Source organism: Mobula hypostoma, chromosome 4 (assembly GCF_963921235.1).
Source record: "Mobula hypostoma chromosome 4, sMobHyp1.1, whole genome shotgun sequence".
NCBI classification, from domain to species: Eukaryota; Metazoa; Chordata; class Chondrichthyes; order Myliobatiformes; family Myliobatidae; genus Mobula; species Mobula hypostoma.
The window spans coordinates 37,287,629-37,308,302 of NC_086100.1; the positions used below are offsets into that span (position 1 = coordinate 37,287,629).

Here is a 20,674-nt window from a genome sequence, read left to right on the forward strand (position 1 = left end):
ACAAATTCGGCTTTACTTTAAAAACTCCTTTTTATGCAGATTTTTACAGTAACATGCATATAAGCTTGAGCTAGTTGTGCCTACTTGAATGTATTATGCAATCATCTTTCATGTCACAATGCATTGGGTTCACCCTTTATGTTGCTGTTTAGTAACTGAAGTTTGCAATCAAGACCTAAAGGTGATAGGAAAAATACAGTCAGGCTAGAGAGAAGAAAAAAAAAATCAACTTGATATGGCGACATTTCATGAAAACAGACAAACATTAACATGTACAAGATGCTGCAGGAACTCAGCAGGCCAGGCAGTGTCTATGAAAAGAGAGAACAGTCATCGTTTTGGGCCGAGGCCCTTCATCAGGACTGGAGAAAAAAGGTGAGAAGTCAGTCAGAAAGGGGGAGGGGGGGGAGGAAGGAAGAAACACAAGGTGATAGGTGAAACCAGGAGGGGGAAAGATGAAGTAAAGAGCTGGGAAGTTGATTGGTGAAGGAGATACAGGGCTGGAGGAGGGTGAATCTAATAGGAGAGAACAGAAGGCTATAGAAGAAAGAAAGGTGAGGAGGAACACCAGAGGGAGGCGTTGGGCAAGCAAGGAGATAAGGTGAGAGAGGGAAAAGGGGATTAGGAATAGTGAATGAGAGTGGGGGGGGGGGGAACATTACCAGAAGCTTGAGAAATTGATGTTCATGCCATCAGTTTGGAGGCTACACAGATGGACTACAAGGTGTTGTCCTCCAACCCGAGTGTGGCCTCATTGCAACAGTAGAGGCAGCCATTGATAGATATATCAGAATGGAAATGGGACGTGGAATTAAAACGGATGGCCACTGAGAGATCCCACTTTTTCTGGCGGACTGAGCATAGGTGCTTGATGAAGCAGTCTCTTAATCTACTTCAGGTCTCACCGATATATAGGGGGCCTCACTGGGAGCACCGGACACAATATATGACCCCAACAAAATCACAGGTGAAGTATTGCCTCACCTGGAAGGACTGTTTGGGGCCCTGAATGGTAGCGAGGGAGGTGGTGTAGGGGCAGGTGTAGCACTTGTTCTGCTTGCAAAGTGCCAGGAGAGAGTTCAGTGGGGAGGGATGAATTGACAATGGAATCATACAGGGAGTGATCCCTGCGGAAAATAGAAAATGGGGGGGGGGGGGGGGAGATGTGTTTGGTGGTGCCAAAGATGCTGCTTATCCTACTGAGTTCCTCCAGCATTTTGTGTGTTTTATTTGGATTTCTAGCATCTACAGATTTTCTCTTGTTTGTAATTGAAACATTAACGTGTTGAATTTAGCCACACCCATTTTAATAATGCAGGACAACCCCAGAACATGAAAGGATCAATACCAATAAAATCTACTGAGATTACAAAGTAACGAACTGAAGCCTTTTTGGAAATTGAAAAATTATTAACTGTAGATACAGAATCAAAATCAATATTGCCTAATGTTTAGCCTTGCTATGATCCAGAAAGCAACTAAAAAAAACTCTATACAGAATCTAAAGTTAGGATAAAACAAAGGAAACACTTACAGCAAATCATGGCGTGGAGCTGGAGGATTTGCTGGTTTGAAGCTCTTATGTATTTGCATAACTTGAATATGAGTAGAGGCTGAAGCTGCTGATGAGAGGGCAGCCAAGGTATTTCCAATATGGTGAACAAGATCATATATCAAGGTCAAATGATCACCAGCACCTTTAACTTTGACAGTAGTGACACAACTACCCTCAGTCAATCCTCCTTCTCTTCATCTAATTAGCTAGAATCCTACCACCACTATAACCAATTCTTACAATGAAGCCTTACAATATTATTATTTGTACAGCTCATTTAATCAACAGTTTTTTTGTTTTATTGCAGAATACAATGTATTCATACGGGGTATGTAAAATGATTGAAAATAGGAACCACTGAAATAGTACATCCATATAGCTTCAGTAAAATTCACCTTCTGGAAGTGAATCCTTATACAAGTCCAAAGCCTACTATCTAAAATTTATGACTAGAATACTAGATATTCAAAGCAACAAACATAATTCAGACTTATTAAAAAATTCACACAAATACTGATGGAGAATTTTAACAGTTAAATTATATTTTTGCATAATAAACTTGAGACATTTGACTACTTGTCCCAAAACATCTCGCCTTCCTGTGCAGCATGGTGACAATAAAAATGACCTTGTATTTTCTGGTACATGAAAATACAAGCAGAAAAAAAAGTATCATCTGGCTTCTCAAGTCTAACCCACATTTCAGTTTATCATCTGTGCCAGTTCCAAATAGCTCTCAATTCCCCACTTTTTCAAATATCCATCCAACTCCTTTAACAGTGATCTATGATTCACAATCCTCTGGATTAGAGAATTCCAGAGATTCATCATTCTCTGAGAGAAGAAATTCTTATGAACCTTAAAGTTGAAATCTCTGCATTTTCATCTTTACAACTGTGTACTCTCACTCAAGTCTCTCCTAGTGGAAATATTTCAACATCTTACTTCCTTCTGAACTCCTAAACTTGAGGTAAAACATTATTTTTCATAAAATTGATCATAGAACAAGGCTCATCCCTAATGAATATCACCTGGACAAGCTGCAATTCTAGCATATTGATAGGGACCAAAACTATACCCAGTACTCCAGATGTAGCCTTACTAGCATCCTGTTAATAATAACTGTGCTTTCTTTTAAACTCCAACACCATAGCAATGAAGGCCATTATACAAATTGCCTACTCAAATTATTTCTTCCACTTGGACGTTAAACTTTTGTACTTTACTTAAGGATACCAAGATCCCTCTGTACTCTCCTTTTAAACTTCTAGCATGCCTTTAGATTCCTCTTACCCAATTTCATGCTCTCATACATAAAATTCAGCCTCCAAATTTTTGCCACTCACTCAACCGATCCTGTTGCGGATTCCAAACTGTAGCATACCTAAAATCATGTTATCAGCAATCTTACAATACTAGAAATCAGAAAAAAATAGAAAATGCTCAGCAGATCAGGCCACATCTATAGGAACAGCTAATGATTCAATTCGAATACCCTTCATCAGAACAGATGAAAGTTCCTTAACTTGAAATGTTCATTCTGTTTTTCTTCTCAAGTGTACTTGAGTATTTACAGCATTTTCTGCTGTTTTTACCTAAAATAATGTACACCCACCTCCTCCAAGTTGTTAATATTATTAGTAAATAATTGAGGGCCAAGGATTGAACTTTGTCAGAAGAAAACGTAACAGCTTACAAATCCACCCTGCGTGTCACAACATCTTCCTTCCTGATAGGCCGAATGCCTCCTATGCATGATTTGACAACAAATTGTGTGACATCAAGGAAAGCCCCCTTTCCCTCTGAGGAACAGGCACCCTGTCTGGCTGCAATCAAGGTGGGGGGGGGTGGTCTTAGTCAGGGTAAACCTTCGCAAAGCTGCGGGGCCGGACAACACACCGGGTTGGGTGCTGAGGGATCATGCGGCCCAACTAACAGAGGTCTTAACTGACATCTTTAATATCTCTTTACAACAATTCACTGTCCCTGCAGGCTTCAAGGCATTGACATCACTCCTGTGCCCAAAAGAGTGACAGTAACTGGCCTAAATGATTACTGCCACTGACCTCAACAATCACGAAGGGCATTGAGCATCTGGTAATGGATCACATAAAATGCCACCTTCCAACTACATTAGACCCTTTGCAGTTCGCCTACTGCTCAAACTGGTGCATTAATAATGCCATAGCCTCAGCCCTCCTCTCCGTCCTATCCCTCCTATGTCTTATACATCAGGTTGTTGCTCATCGACTTCAGCTCAGCATTTAACACAATCATCCCTCAGGGGCTCGTGGGTAAACTGTCCTCATTCATACTCAACACCACTCTCTGTAACCGGACCTGGGACTTGTTAATGGAAGGGCCCTAGTCAGTTAGAGTTGGAAGCAACATTTCAAGCTCTATCACTTTGAGTACTAGTGCCCCCCACCCACCCAGGGCTGTATGCCTAGCCCACTGCTGACTCATGACTGCACTGCCAGATCCAGTTCAAACTCCATCAAGTTTGCTGATGATACAACAGTGATTGGCCTCATCAGCAACAATGATGAGAGAGTGTACAAAGAGGAGGTAGAGGGGCTTGTCTAATGGTGTGAGAAAACAATCTGAGTATCAGCATGGACAAAACAAAAGATATGACTGTGGACTTCAGGAAGAGGCAGGTCAACCACTCTCCATTGTACATCAATGGCTCTGTCTTGGAGAGAATGAAGAGCACAAAGTTCCACAGTGCACACATATGGATGATCTAACCTGGACCCAAAACACTTCGTCATTTGTCAATAAAGCACAATTCTGTCTACATTTTCTGAGGAAACTGATGCATGCAAGGCTCGCCGCCCTCATTCTAACAACTTTCTATAGGAGAAACGTTGAAAGTACCCTGTCTGGATGCATCATTGTGTGGTAAGGAAGCTGCAAGGCATCGAAGAGGATGGTAAAATAACATTGAGAGGATCAGCAGGGTCTCTCTCACCCATATTTGTGACATTTACCAGCAGCGTTGTACATGAAGAGCCCAAAGCATTGTTGAGGTTCCTACCATCTGTCCCATAATCTCTTTGAACCACTATCATCCAGGAGGAGGTATATGAGCAAGAGGACTGGGAATGCCAGACTGGGTAACAGCGTCTTCCCCCAGGCTGTGAAACTAACAAATACCCTGCCACCCCTGAGGTCTTGTCACTAGGCCAATGAGCTGTTTACTGCACTGTTTACTTTTTCCTGTGCTGCAGACTACATGCACTTTACATTATAGTTTATTACGTTATTTGTGGTAATATTTGGTTTTACATGCTGTGTGATATTGGTGTTGTGGTTACACCGTGATCCAGAGGAACAATGTTTCCTTTGGTTGTATGTATCAGAATCAGACTTAGCATCACCAGCATATGTTATGCAATTTGTTATGTTGTGAAATTAATACATGTACAGTCATATTACAATAAACTTGAAATTAACTTGACCTAAGAATGGTAGCTGCTCACCTCCCACATTGGTTTAATGCCATCTTTGAATAGGTGAAAGTCACTGTGGCCTGTGAGATCACCAGGTCGAACTAAATGGCTATAAAACCTCCAGAACTGTTCAACCTTTTAAAAACAAAAAGAAAAAAAGTCAAATTATATTTAATCACATTTGTTTAAATTCATAACAGTACTCTGAACTAGTCCAACATTGTGCTGTACATTAAGAACAGAGAATTTTGTACTTTATTTTACAGTCATTTGCAGGGCCATGACATCAGCAAAGACTCCTTCTGTGGATATCAGAGACAAAGGAGGACATCTTTTCATGTTGAACAAACTGATACTGATGGACACATCCAGTATAGAACACATGACAGCAGGATTTCTGTGTTTTTCCAAGCTAAGATCTCCTGGCATAAATATTTTCAAATAATTCATTTTATTCCAAAGTGGAAAGGGCGAGCAGTTGCAAGTTCCTGGGTGTCAACATCTTAAGAGGATCTATCCTGGGCCCAACATATTGATGCAATTACAATGAAGGCACAACAGTGGCTTCATTAGAAATTTCAGGAGATTTGGTATGTCACCAAAGACACAAGTTTCTACCGATGTACCATGGAGAGCATTCTAACTGGCTGCATCACTGTTTTGTATGGAGGGACCAATGCACAGGCTTGGAAAAAGCTACAGAAAGTTGTAAACTCTGCCAGTTACATCATGGGTATTAGCCTTCCCAGCATCCAAGACATCTTCAAAAGGCCATACTTCCAAAAAAAACAAAGCAGCATCCATCTTTAAGGACCCCCATCATCACTCAGGATGTGCCCTCTTTTCATCGCTACCATTAAGGTGGTGGTTCAGGAGGGGGAGGGGAGGGGGAGGAGGGGAGAGGGAGAGAGAGAGAGAGAGAGAGAGAGAGAGACAGAGACAGACAGACACACACACACCCAACGTTTCAGGAACAGCTTCTTCCCTTCCGCCATCAGATTTCTGAATGGACAATGAACCCATGAACACTACCTCATTTTTCTTTTTCATTTCTTTTTCTACTACCTATTTAATTTAATTTTCTTTTTTTAAATGTATACTTATTATTGTCATTTATAGTTATTATTATGTATTGCAATGCACTGCTGCTGCAAAACTTTCATAACATATGCTGGTGATATTACACCTGATTCTGATCAGTTGTAGACTGGACAAGTAAAAGATAATGGCAAAATATTTGTAATCTTCCATTTAGGATTTTACATAACAGCCCAGAAAAACCAATCATTGAAAAAAATTTACTTTCAGTGAGCTAAATACATCTCTATTTAATCTGCAGATCCACTTCTGTTGCCAATACTTCTTCACTGAATAATTAGTGTGTCAAAAACATGAACAGTAATGATTATGGCACCTTCTACCAACAAATTAAAGAAAACAGTGTACATTCAGTTTCACCATGCTGTTTCTCAGCTTGCAACTTTTCTTTGGTTTAAATAATAACCACAAATTATCTTTGTAATCGTGTCATCTCTAGCCTTGCTACTTTGTATAAATTCCCAGGTTTTCCATTTCTATCAATTGGTGTTTTTATTATGCCTCATAAGACAGTAGTCCATATCTTTTGGGTCTGTTTTAAAGGGTTCTCACTACCAGTATGCCATGAATCCAGGCAACATCCCTCGATAAAAGGAGAGACGGGGTTGTGGCAGGTATGGGAGGCAGGAAGTGAAAGTAAAAACCTGATTAAGTGTTCAGTACATCTTGAACCACAGATGAAAAGTGTGAAACTCTTCACTTAAACATCATGCTCACTTATTATTTAGAAGATGGTTAGCCATTGCATCCAAAAACTAGGAAGCACTGGATGTCTTAAGTATGTAGAGTATAATTCACAAATTCACATTCAGGCTCATTCCAGATGCTACGATTTATTCTATATACAATATAGAGTGCATAAACTTCCACCTGCAAACAAAGAAATATGGCATTAGAGCTACAATTAGCCACACTGGTATAAAACACATTGGTATAAAACAGTGATTCCCAACAGTGGTGGTACCATCACCATAAGCAGTAGTTACATAGAAACATAGAAAATAGGTGCAGGAGTAGGCCATTCGGCCCTTCGAGCCTGCACCGCCATTTATTATGATCATGGCTGATCATCCCACTCAGAACCCCGCCCCAGCCTTCCCTCCATACCCCCTGACCCCTGTAGCCACAAGGGCCATATCTAACTCCCTCTTAAACATAGCCAATGAACTGGCCTCAACAGTTTGCTGTGGCAGAGAATTCCACAGATTCACCACTCTCTGTGTGAAGAAGTTTTCCCTAATCTCGGTCCTAAAAGGCTTCCCCTCTATCCTCAAACTGTGACCCCTCGTTCTGGACTTCCCCAACATCGGGAACAATCTTCCTGCATCTAGCCTGTCCAATCCCTTTAGGATCTTATACGTTTCAATCAGATCCCCCCTCAATCTTCTAAATTCCAACGAGTACAAGCCCAGTACATCCAGTCTTTCTTCATATGAAAGTCCTGCCATCCCAGGAATCAATCTGGTGAACCTTCTTTGTACTCCCTCTATGGCAAAGATGTCTTTCCTCAGATTAGGGGACCAAAACTGCACACAATACTCCAGGTGTGGTCTCACCAAGGCCTTGTACAACTGCAGTAGTACCTCCCTGCTCCTGTACTCCAACCCTCTCGCTATAAATGCCAGCATACCATTCGCCTTTTTCACCGCCTGCTGCACCTGCATGCCCACTTTCAATGACTGGTGTATAATGACACCCAGGTCTCGTTGCACCTCCCCTTTTCCGAATCGGCCACCATTCAGATAATAATCTGTTTTCCTATTTTTGCCACCAAAGTGGATAACTTCACATTTATCCACATTAAATTGCATCTGCCATGAGTTTGCCCACTCACCCAACCTATCCAAGTCACCCTGCATCCTCTTAGCATCCTCCTCACTGCTAACACTGCCACCCAGCTTCGTGTCATCCACAAACTTGGAGATGCTGCATTTAATTCCCTCATCCAAGTCATTAACTTATATTGTAAACAACTGGGGTCCCAGCACTGAGCCTTGCGGTACCCCACTAGTCACCGCCTGCCATTCTGAAAAGGTCCCGTTTATTCCCACTCTTTGCTTCCTGTCTGCTAACCAATTCTCCACCCACACCAATACCTTACCCCCAATACCGCGTGCTTTAAGTTTGCACACTAATCTCCTGTGTGGGACCTTGTCAAAAGCCTTTTGAAAATCCAAATATACCACATCCACTGGTTCTCCCCTATCCACTCTACTAGTTACATCCTCAAAAAATTCTATGAGATTCGTCAGACATGATTTTCCTTTCACAAATCCATGCTGACTTTGTCCGATCATTTCACCGCTTTCCAAATGTGCTGTTATCACATCCTTGATAACTGACTCCAGCAGTTTCCCCACCACCGACGTTAGGCTAACCGGTCTATAATTCCCCGGTTTCTCTCTCCCTCCTTTTTTAAAAAGTGGGGTTACATTAGCCACCCTCCAATCCTCAGGAACTAGTCCAGAATCTAACGAGTTTTGAAAAATTATCACTAATGCATCCACTATTTCTTGGGCTACTTCCTTAAGCACTCTAGGATGCAGACCATCTGGCCCTGGGGATTTATCTGCCTTCAATCCCTTCAATTTACCTAACACCACTTCCCTACTAACATGTATTTCACTCCGTTCCTCCATCTCACTGGACCCTCTGTCCCTTACTATTTCTGGAAGATTATTTATGTCCTCCTTAGTGAAGACAGAACCAAAGTAATTATTCAATTGGTCTGCCATGTCCTTGCTCCCCATAATCAATTCACCTGCTTCTGTCTGCAGGGGACCTACATTTGTCTTTACCAGTCTTTTCCTTTTTACATATCTATAAAAGCTTTTACAGTCTGTTTTTATGTTCCCCGCCAGTTTTCTCTCATAATCTTTTTTCCCCTTCCTAATTAAGCCCTTTGTCCTCCTCTGCTGAACTCTGAATTTCTCCCAGTCCTCAGGTGAGCCACTTTCTCTGGCTAATTTGTATGCTACTTCTTTGGAATTGATACTATCCCTAATTTCTCTTGTCAGCCACGGGTGCACTACCTTCCTTGATTTATTCTTTTGCCAAACTGGGATGAACAATTGTTGTAGTTCATCCATGCAACCTTTAAATGCTTGCCATTGCATATCCACCGTCAATCCTTTAAGTGTCATTTGCCAGTCTATCTTAGCTAATTCACGTCTCATACCTTCAAAGTTACCCCTCTTTAAGTTCAGAACCTTTGTTTCTGAATTAACTATCTCACTCTCCATATTAATGAAGAATTCCACCATATTATGGTCACTCTTACCCAAGGGGCCTCTCACGACAAGATCGCTAATTAACCCTTCCTCATTGCTCAAAACCCAGTCCAGAATAGCCTGCTCTCTAGTTGGTTCCTCGACATCTTGGTTCAAAAAACCATCCCGCATACATTCCAAGAAATCCTCTTCCTCAGCACCTTTACCAATTTGGTTCACCCAGTCTACATGTAGATTGAAGTCACCCATTATAACTGCTGTTCCTTTATTGCACACATTTCTAATTTCCTGTTTAATACCATCTCCGACCTCACTACTACTGTTAGGTGGCCTGTACACAACTCCCACCAGCGTCTTCTGCCCCTTAGTGTTACGCAGCTCTACCCATATCGATTCCACATCTTCCCGGCTTATGTCCTTCCTTTCTATTGCGTTAATCTCTTCTTTAACCAGCAACGCCACCCCACCTCTCCTTCCTTCATGTCTATCCCTCCTGAATATTGAATATCCCTGAACGTTGAGCTCCCATCCCTGGTCACCCTGGAGCCATGTCTCTGTGATCCCAACTATATCATAATCATTAATAACAATCTGCACTTTCAATTCATCCACCTTATTACGAATGCTCCTTGCATTGACACATAAAGCCTTCAGGCACTCTTTTACAACTCTCTTAGCCCTTGTACAATTATGTTGAAAAGTGCCCCTTTTTAATGCTTGCCCTGGATTTGTCGGCCTGCCACTTTTACTTTTCTCCTTTGTACTTTTTGCTTCTACGCTCTCTTTACACCCCTCTGTCTCTCTGCACTGGTTCCCATCCCTCTGTTGTGAACTAACCTCCTCACGCCTAGCCTCTTTAACTTGATTCCCACCCCCCAACCATTCTAGTTTAAAGTCACCTCAGTAGCCCCCGCTAATCTCCCTGCCAGGATATTGGTCCCCCTAGGATTCAAGTGTAACCCGTCCTTTTTGTACAGGTCACGCCTGCGCCAAAAGAGGTCCCAATGATCCAAAAACTTGAATCCCTGCCCCCTGCTCCAATCCCTCAGCCACGCATTTATTCTCCACCTCATCGCATTCCTACTCTCACTGTCGCGTGGCACAGGCAGTAATCCCGAGATTACTACCTTTGCGGTCCTTTTTCTCAACTCCCTTCCTAGCTCCCTATATTCTCCTTTCAGGACCTCATCCCTTTTCCTACCTATGTCATTGGTACCTATATGTACCACGACCTCTGGCTCCTCACCCTCCCACTTCAGGATATCTTGGACACGATCAGAAATATCCCGGACCCTGGCACCAGGGAGGCAAACTACCATTCGGGTCTCTGGACTGCGTCCACAGAATCGCCTATCTGACCCCCTTACTATCGAGTCCCCTATCACAACTGCCCTCCTCTTCCTTGCCCTACCCTTCTGAGCTACAGGGCCAGACTCTGTGCCGGAGGCACGGCCACTGTCGCTTCCCCCGGGTAAGCTGTCCCCCGCAACAGTACTCAAACAGGAGTACCTGTTGTTAAGGGGCACAGCCACCGGGATACTCCCCATCACCTGACTTTTCCCCTTCCCCCTCCTAACCGTGACCCACTTGTCTGCCTCCCGTGGCCCCGGCGTGACCACCTGCCTTCCACTCCTCTCTATCACCTCCTCACTCTCCCTGACCAGACGAAGGTCATCGAGCTGCAGCTCCAGTTCCTTAACGCGGTCCCTTAGGAGCGGCATCTCAATGCACTTGGCGCAGATGTAGACGTCCGGGAGGCTTGGAGACTCCAGGGCCTCCCACATCCGACACCGAGAACAGCAAACTGCCCTCACAGTCATAATGCCCCTCTCCTCAAATAGCAACAGAAAATGAATGTCAAACCTTCCTCACCTCGCCTGCTTCCGCCTAAGCCCAGTGAGCCGAAGCCCTTAAGTCTTCACTCTGCTCCCAGCTCACTCCGCCGCCCGCAAACTACGCTGCCCGCTCCATGAGGCTTTGTTCCTTTTAAATCTGCCGCGCTGCACTGCCCAACGTCACACGCCTGCGCAGTCCCGCCTCTCAGAAACAGGAACAGGAAGGGAGCAGTTACTCTATTGGGGGTATTCTATAGGCCCCCTGGTAGCAGCAGAGACACAGAGGAGCAGATTGGGAGGCAGATTTTGGAAAGGTTCAAAAATAACAGGGTTGTTATCATGGGTGACTTTAACTTCCCTAATAGTGATTGGCACCTGATTAGTTCCAAGGGTTTAGATGAGGTAGAGTTTGTTAAGTATGTCCAGGACGGATTCCTGTCACAGTATGTGGACAGACCGACTAGGGGGAATGCCATACTAGATCTAGTACTAGGTAATGAACCGGGTCAAGTCACAGATCTCTCAGTGGGTGAGCATTTGGGGGACAGTGACCACCGCTCCCTGGCCTTTAGTGTTATCATGGAAAAGGAGAGAATCAGAGAGGACAGGAAAATTTTTAATTGGGGAAGGGCAAATTATGAGGCTATAAGGCTAGAACTTGCGGGTGTGAATTGAGATGATGTTTTTGCAGGGAAATGTACTATGGACATATGGTCGATGTTTAGAGATCTCTTGCAGTAGGTTAGGGATAAATTTGTTCCAGTGAGGAAGATAAAGAATGGTAGGGTGAAGGAACCATGGGTGACAAGTGAGGTGGAAAATCTAGTCAGGTGGAAGAAGGCAGCATACATGAGGTTTAGGAAGCAAGGATCAGATGGGTCTATTGAGGAATATAGGGAAGCAAGAAAGGAACTTAAAAAGGGGCTGAGAAGAGCAAGAAGGAGGCATGAGAAGGCCTTGGCGAGTAGGGTAAAGGAAAACCCCAAGGCATTCTTCAATTATGTGTAGAACAAAAGAATGACAGGAGTGAAGGTAGGACAGATTAGAGATAAAGGTGGGAAGATGTGCCTGGAGGCTGTGGAAGTGAGCGAGGTCCTCAATGAATACTTCTCTTCGGTATTCACCAATGAGAGGGAACTTGATGACGGTGAGGACAATATGAGTGAGGTTGATGTTCTGGAGCATGTTGATATTAAGGGAGAGGAGGTGTTGGAGTTGTTAAAATATATTAGGATGGATAAGTCCCTGGGGCCTGACAGAATACTCCCCAGGCTGCTCCACGAGGCGAGGGAAGAGATTGCTGAGCCTCTGGCTAGGATCTTTATGTCCTTGTTGTCCACGGGAATGGTACCAGAGGATTGGAGGGAGGCAAATGTTGTCCCCTTGTTCAAAAAAGGTAGTAGGGATAGTCCGGGTAATTATAGACCAGTGAGCCTTACGTCTGTGGTGGGAAAGCTGTTTGAAAAGATTCTTAGAGATAAGATCTATGGGCATTTAGAGAATTATGGTCTGATCAGGGACAGTCAGCATGGCTTTCTGAAGGGCAGACCGTGTCTAACAAGCCTGATAGAGTTCTTTGAGGAGGTGACCAGGCATACAGATGAGGGTAGTGCAGTGGATGTGATCTATATGGATTTTAGTAAGGCATTTGACAAGGTTCCACACGGTAGGCTTATTCAGAAAGTCAGAAGGCATGGGATCCAGGGAAGTTTGGCCAGGTGGATTCAGAATTGGCTTGCCTGCACAAGGCAGAGGGTCGTGGTAGAGGGAATACATTCAGACTGGAGGATTGTGACTAGTGGTGTCCCACAAGGATCTGTTCTGGGACCTCTACTTTTTGTGACTTTTATTAATGACCTGGATGTGGGGGTAGAAGGGTGGGTTGGCAAGTTTGCAGACGACACAAAGGTTGGTGGTGTTGTAGATAGTGTTGAGGATTGTCAAAGATTGCAGAGAGACATTGATAGGATGCAAAAGTGGGCTGTGAAGTGGCAGATGGAGTTCAACCCGGAGAAGTGTGAGGTGGTACACTTTGGAAGGACTAACTCCAAGGCAGAGTACAAAGTAAATAGTGTGGAGGAGCAGAGGGATCTGGGGGTACATGTCCACAGATCCCTGAAAGTTGCCTCACAGGTAGATAGAGTAGTTAAGAAAGCTTATGAGGTGTTAACTTTCATAAGTCGAGAGATAGAGTTGAAGTGTCACGATGTAATGATGCAGCTCTATAAAACTCTGGTTAGGCCACACTTGGAGTACTGTGTCCAGTTCTGGTCGCCTCACTATAGGAAGGATGTGGAAGAATTGGAAAGGGTACAGAGGAGATTTACCAGGATGCTGCCTAGTTTAGAGAATATGCATTATGATCAGAGATTAAGGAAACTAGGGCTTTGCTCTTTGGAGAGAAGGAGGATGAGAGGAGACATGATAGAGGTGTACAAGATAATAAGAGGAATAGATAGAGTGAATAGCCAGCGCCCCTTCCCCAGGGCACCACTGCTCAATACAAGAGGACATGGCTTTAAGGTAAGGGGTGGGAAGTTCAAGGGGGATATTAGAGGAAGGTTTTTTACTCAGAGAGTGGTTGGTGCGTGGAATGCACTGCCTGAGTCAGTGGTGGAGGCAGGTACACTTGTGAAGTTTAAGAGACTACTAGACAGGTATCTGGAGGAATTTAAGGTGGGGGGTTATATGGGAAGCAGGGTTTGAGGGTCGGCACAACATTGTGGGCCGAAGGGCCTGTAATGTGCTGTACTATTCTATGTCCTATGTTCTATGTACAGGTCCTAAGGGAACGTTAGGGGGCGGCGGGGGAGAAGAGAACCCTAACTTGAGGCATGAGACCTGACTGACTGTTAATAGAGCAGGCACTTCCAAAGAAAAAGGATGAGGCACTGGAACACAGGAAGAAGTATAGCTCTGCAGGTGGTGAGCACTTGTCACAGTCCGACACTTGGCAATCTCATCCAACCTTCCCAACCAAGCAGACAGTACCCCTCAACTCATGGCACAGAATGAGTTCATGCAATTTAACAGTTGGTAAGTCAAGAACATCCTCTCAACTTTCTCTAGAGATCTACAGAAAACGATACAGTGCTAGTCAGAACAAGACGATGAAATAAAGCCAGTGCACCTGCCAACCCCAAGGATTTCTCTTGGGGTGTTCAAAGTGACCTCGGCTTCATATGTGTGGTCAAGAACCATCTTTGGGGATTATGAAACCTTATGTGATTAGTCAATCATGCTAACTGGAATAGTATAAAGGTAGCTTGCCGAACACCAGCTCTATCCCGACTAACATAATATTCTCCAAGCAAAGCCGACCCTCAGATCCTCGCTCTGTCCGGCAGTCTACCAACTCTCTCCATTCGTGTCTTCTTTCCTCATCTCTCCCCAGCAAAAAGACCATGAAATCCCTTCTCCCAAACCCACAAGAAAGAACAACATCCCTCTCATTGGATAGCCCCACACTCCAAAGCCCCATTATCTCTAGTCATAACCCAAACATTGCTGCTACAGAGAAACCATTACAGCGCATTACACAATGTTACATCCCAGAGTATGGTTTTATTCTGTTCTCATCAGATCAGCAACGCCCCATGTGCCTTATTTGTAATACTGTACTGTCTAATAAAGCCACGAAACCATCAAGATTGCAGGAACACTTCCGTAAAAGACACCTGAAAAGGCTACTTATTGTATTAATCAGTTCCAGAAGATGAAAGAAGCATTTGAAAAGTATTGCACACTCGAGTCATTTGCCAAGAAAGCTAAAAATGGCCTTGATAGTGGTCCCATTGCTTCTTCTAACATATCCAAAATGATAGCAAAGTGGGTTAAATCTCATACAATTGGTGAAAGATTAATAATGCCTGATGTATCAGGAGTGTTCATCGCTGTCCTCAAAATGGATACTAGTATTTTAAAACAAGTAATAACTCTGTAGTTCGTTGTATTGACGAAATGAGTTAAAATATTGAGCATCAACTATGCACAGAGCTACAAAAAACAGAATTGGGATGTAACTGGATGTGTCAACTGTGCAAACAACAAGGCATTGCTAATGGCACATTTACAGTATCAAAAAACAGAAATGTTATGAAGAAATTCTATTTTGTAAAACTCTAACAATCAGTATCAATAGAGAATCAATCTACTATGAGCTCAAAATGTATGTTGATGATAAAGGTATTCTGATTAGGGACATGATTTCTTGTGCAGATGGAATGCCATATATGACAGGTCACCATGTGGTTTAGTGGCATTTATGAAAAAAGAAATTCCAAATCTGTTTGCAGTCCATTGTGTGATTCATCGCAAACATCTCACAGACAAAAACCTCAGCCAGTAACTTTTTTCAAGCATGACTTACATAATATCTGCTATCAATAGAATTAAATTTCATCCATTAAATAGCAGAATATTTCCCCAGTTATGCTAAGATAACAATGAAGAGTTTGAACACTTGCTTCTTCACAATATGTTGGGCTGTCAAAAAGCTGTTGCTGAAAACCTTTCTTTGATCTTTTTAACACTGGTTGAATTTTTGCTCAAAGTCTACAAGAGCTTGGGAAACAAGATTGAATTTCTATGTAGAGATATGGCATACCTAGCCGATTTGTACAACAAAATGAACATTCTAAATATGAAACTGCAGGGTGAGAATTTCAATTTAATCTAGACAAAAAATGCAGTGTCCATTTTTATTGCAAAGCTGTAAATATATAAGCAAAACACTGGGAGAAGAATGTTCTCACAGTTTCCCTTCATGGAAAGTATGGTACTCTCTTTCACTCTCTTTGCAAAAGTACTGCTTACACTTGCAGTCACTGAAGAAAGATTTTCAGAATCCACTCAAGGACTGGGTAATTAACCCACTTCTTTGCAAGGTGGAAGAACAGGAAAAGAGCTTGCAAAAAGAAATAATCAAAATTCAGAATGATGAAGAAGCAAAAATGCTTTTCAAAAATGCCAGCTGTTGTGGTAGGTGGCTACACTGTCATACAAAGTTTCCTGGTCTTTGGAGAAGAGTCAAACTGCTCTTCATTGCATTTCCATCCTCCTACCTTGTTAAAATAAGGATTCAGTGCAGTGAGCCACATACACACAAAAAACAGAAACCACATGGACATTGTTACATGTGGGGACTTACGGATTTTGTGGTCACAGATATTTCAACTCTTGCTAAAAATGATCAAGCTCAAGGATCACGTTGTTATTGAAGCTGCTGTACAGCACACAGGTACTGTATAAGCTAGGTTTAAAGACAAATAAAAACTTAAAGCAGAATAATTTTTCTCATGTTAGCATATGGTGGACATATTTTCCCACAACGTGGGCACCGGAAAGTATACTGTGCCTAAGTGGGGGATTGGCAAGTATGAAGGTGTTTTTTGGGGACATTGGTTTAAAAAGGTTGAGAATCACTGGAATAAAACAGAGAGAGCAGGGGCTAAACACACAGTATGATGGTGTGTGTGGAGGAGATAGTGTTGCCAAACCATACTGACTGGTGTCTGCAAGTGAGAAAATTGAGGATCCAGATACACAGGAAGATATTAAGCTCAGGTCTTAGAGCACTTATCACAGTTGCAGGGATAAGTGTTGGGAGAAAGTCTGTGGAAAGAGATGAGTGGACAAGGGAGTCACATAGAGAGTGATCCTTGTGGAAATGGGATGGGGGGGGTGGAGCGGGATAGAGAAAAATGTGCCTGGTGGTTGGATCCCGTTGGTGGAAGCTGTGGAAAATTATGTACTGGATACGGAGGTTTGTTGGGTGAGGACAAGGGGAGTGCTATCCTTGTTATGACAAGATGGGGAAGGGGTAAGGGTTGATGTGCGTAAAATGAAGGAGATATGACTGAGGGCAGCATTGATAGTGATGGAAGGGAGACTCCCCATTTTCTGCAAAAAAAAAAGAGGACATCTCAAATATTCTAGAATGGAACACCTCAACCTGCGAATAGATGCAGTGGAGGTGAAGGAACTGAGAGAAGGGAATAGCATTTTTACAAGGGACAGGGTAGAAAAAGGTATAGTCAAGATAGCTGAGAAAGTTAGTGGATTTATAAAAGATGTCCACAGATAATCTGTTTCCAGAGTCGAAGACTGAGAGATCAAGAAAGGGGAGAGAGGTGTCAGAGATAGACCAAGTAAGTTTGATGACAGGGTGGAAATTGAAGGCAAAGATGTTGAAATTGACAAGCTCAGCATGGGCAGGAAACAGCACCAATGCAGTCATCAATGTAGCGGAGGAAAAGTTGGGAACCGTTGCCAGTGTACACTTGGAACATGAACTGTTTCACGTAGTTAAGGAAAATGCAGTCATAGCTGGAGCCCATGTGAGTGCATATGGCTACACCTCTGGTTTGGAGAAAGTGGGAGGAGCTAAAAGAGAAATCATTAAGGGTAAGTACCAGTTTCTCCAGACGGAGAGTGGCAGTAGAGGGGATCCGTTAGGTCTGTTGTCCAGAAAGAAGTGGAGAGCCTTGAGGCCCGCCTGATGGGGATCTGAAGTATACATAGATAAATCAAAGTTCTTACTAGTTCCCCCTTTCATATTCAGTACAAATAATCATGTTTAAAATTCAAAAATCAAAGCTTACCTAACAATCCAGCACTTTCATTGCACAAGGGTGGGTGCCTTACTTCCAAATTCATTGCAGCAATTGAAAACAATTTAAATTACCCATTTCTATCAAACATCTTCCATTTCAAAATACAAATAGGATAAACTACATGCAAGGCATATAATAAAACTAAAGTCAATAGTGTTAGTTAAACTTTAGAGTCATAGAATACTACAGCACAGAAACACAATATTTAGCTCACATGGTCCTTGCCAAACTATTAATCTGCCTCGTCCCATTGACCTGCACCTGCACCATAGCCCTCCATACCCTTCCCATCCATGTACATATCCAAATTTAAATGTTGAAATCAAACACAAATCCACCACTTCCGCTGGCAGTTATGTACCTCCTCATCTTCTTCAACAGGGCCTCAATCTCTCTCAAAATCCAAGATTCCCTAAAACTGTTATCCTTGCATTTTATTCTGGCAGCAACATGCAAACTCTATACTCTCAAAAATTTGACTTTTGAAGGCCTCCCACTTACCCTTGCCTGAAAACAACCTGGCCCAATCAACATTTGCCAGATCCTTTCCGATACCATCAAAATCAGCCTTTAGAATATCAACCTGAGGACCTGTGATAATGGCATTATAATCACTAGATGCAAAGTGTACCCTACACAAACTTCTGTCACCTGCCCCATTACATTCCCTAATAGGAGATCTAGTATGGCACTGCCTCTCGTTGGAACATCAATGAATTAATTAAGGAAACTTTCCTGAACACAGTTGACAAACTCAATTCCATCCAGCCCTTTACAGTATGTGTATCCCAATCACTATGTGGAAAGTTGAATTCACCTACTATCACAGTCTTATGTTTCTTGCTACAGTCTGCCATCTCCAAAGAAATCTGCTCCTCTAAATCCTGCTGACTTTGGGTAGTCTATAATATAATCCTATTAATGTGGCTATCCCCTTCTTACTCCTCAGTTCTACCCATACAGCCTCAGCAAACGACCTCTCCAGTCAATCCTCTCTGAGCACCAGTGACATTTTCCCTGACTAGTAATCCCACCCTTTAATCCCTCCTGCTTTATCACATCCAAAACAACAGAACCCTGGAATATTGAGCTGCCAGTCCTGCCCCTCCTGCAACCAAGTCTCATTAAGGGCTATAGTGTCATAATTCCACATGCTGATCCATCCATACAGAAAATTATTCTCGCCATGTTCAACCTTTCAATTCCTGACTTTGTATGCAGGCTTAACATCATCTTTCCCCATAACCACTTCACTATCTGCTCTGGCACCCATGTCCAGTGCAGAACTAGCAAACCTACCTGCCTTTTCCACACAGTGCCAGAGTTACAAAATACACGTGGACTAAGATGTTAACTGTCCTGTGCTATTACCAGTGGGATCATCAGTTGATCTGCCACCTGCCTTCAGGAGTTTCGGCCCGCTTATGATCAAGACTCCCTCGAGGTGGTGGGCCAGCAGTGCTAAAGCACCACCTCCCACTGGTGAGCTTAAAAATTTGGCATCTGCCTCTATCAGAGTTGTTGGTCACTTCCATCCAACAGATAGTCTGCTCTTCAGGTGTCTATGCAACTACTGAAGGGTTTGCAAGATATGTATACACTGTCTGACTATCTGCCCCTTTGGACATACTTGGTCCACACCCATGCTGATCCTTTCTCTGCTGCCTCAGCTACAGCCCTGCTGGTTGACTTGATCTCTCTTCTAGTGAAGCCAAGGTCACGCAGCCACTTCCGGAGAATGAACGCAATAAACCCAATAACAAAATAACCAGAAGTGAAAATGAAACGATTTCACTACTTCAACAAGTTAAAAGCTATGAAGAATTTGAGAGTTTTGATAATCATCTTGAATGTTATAATGACAATGAAAATTTGGAGGATGCAAATGTCGAACACATTATATTAAAGCAGTCCATTATTTGCACTATGTGTCTGCATTGATAGGTTCACAGTCAATCAAAAGAACACAGCAGTGTACACTATGGATGAATTCATCCATCAATAACTATTAGGAACTACAGTTTTATAGTACTGTAGTGGCATTGTTAGTGTTCTAATTTGTTCTATACTTCATTTAAATACAAAATTTATTACTCAGTTAAACGGTAGTTTGTATTTTTTAACATGTTTTAACTATTTCCATGAAGCTTCGGCTAATTGGGGCAGCCACTTAATTGGACCAGAAAGTACTGTTTCCAATTAATTGTATTTAATGAGGTTGCCACCATTGCTTCCCTGGGCAGAGAATTAACAAGTTCACTACTTCCTGAGTAAAATTAGTTTCTCCTCATCTTTGTCCTAAATCTATTGTTGCAAATCTTGAGGCTATGTCCCCTAGTTCTTGTCTCACTACCAGTGGAAACAACTTTCCTGCCTCTATTTTATACATCCTTTTCATAATTTTACATGTTTCTACAAGATCCACTCTCAATCTTCTGAATTTCAGTGAATATAGTCCCAGGTGACTCAATCTTCTCCCCATAGGTTAACACCCACGTTTCTAGAATCAACCTGGTGAACCTCCTCTTTACCGCCTCCAAAGCCAGTAAATTTTCGTCAAGTATATGCAGTCCTCTGGGTATGGCCTCATGAGTACCCACACGGTATAACCTCTCCGCTTTTAAATTCAATCCCTCCAGCAATGAAGGCCATTCCATTTGCCTTCTTGATAATCTGCCTCACCGGCAAACCAGCCTCTTGTGATTCATTCACAAGCACTCCAGAGTTACCCACCTTTTGCCTGCATCTTTTAAAAAAACAGTGGCATGATACTTGTTGTCTTCTAATCTACTGGATCTGTCCAAGAGTCCGAAAAACTTTCAAAGCACCAGTTCTCTAATATTGTATCGGAGATTTAAAAACGATTAAAACATTTTCCAGCACCCAG

At 42.7% G+C, this 20,674-nt stretch overlaps 1 protein-coding gene across 2 annotated transcripts in view; it reads right to left on the bottom strand.

The window, feature by feature from the left end:
• The window catches only part of eif4e2 (eukaryotic translation initiation factor 4E family member 2), a 69,864-nt gene that overhangs the window by 33,274 nt on the left and 15,916 nt on the right, over positions 1 to 20,674 (bottom strand). For both annotated transcript variants that reach the window (XM_063044852.1, XM_063044853.1), the window contains exon 4: positions 5,041 to 5,145. In XM_063044852.1, coding sequence (XP_062900922.1) covers positions 5,041 to 5,145 — 105 coding nt within the window. The remainder of the gene's footprint in view (positions 1 to 5,040; positions 5,146 to 20,674) is intronic.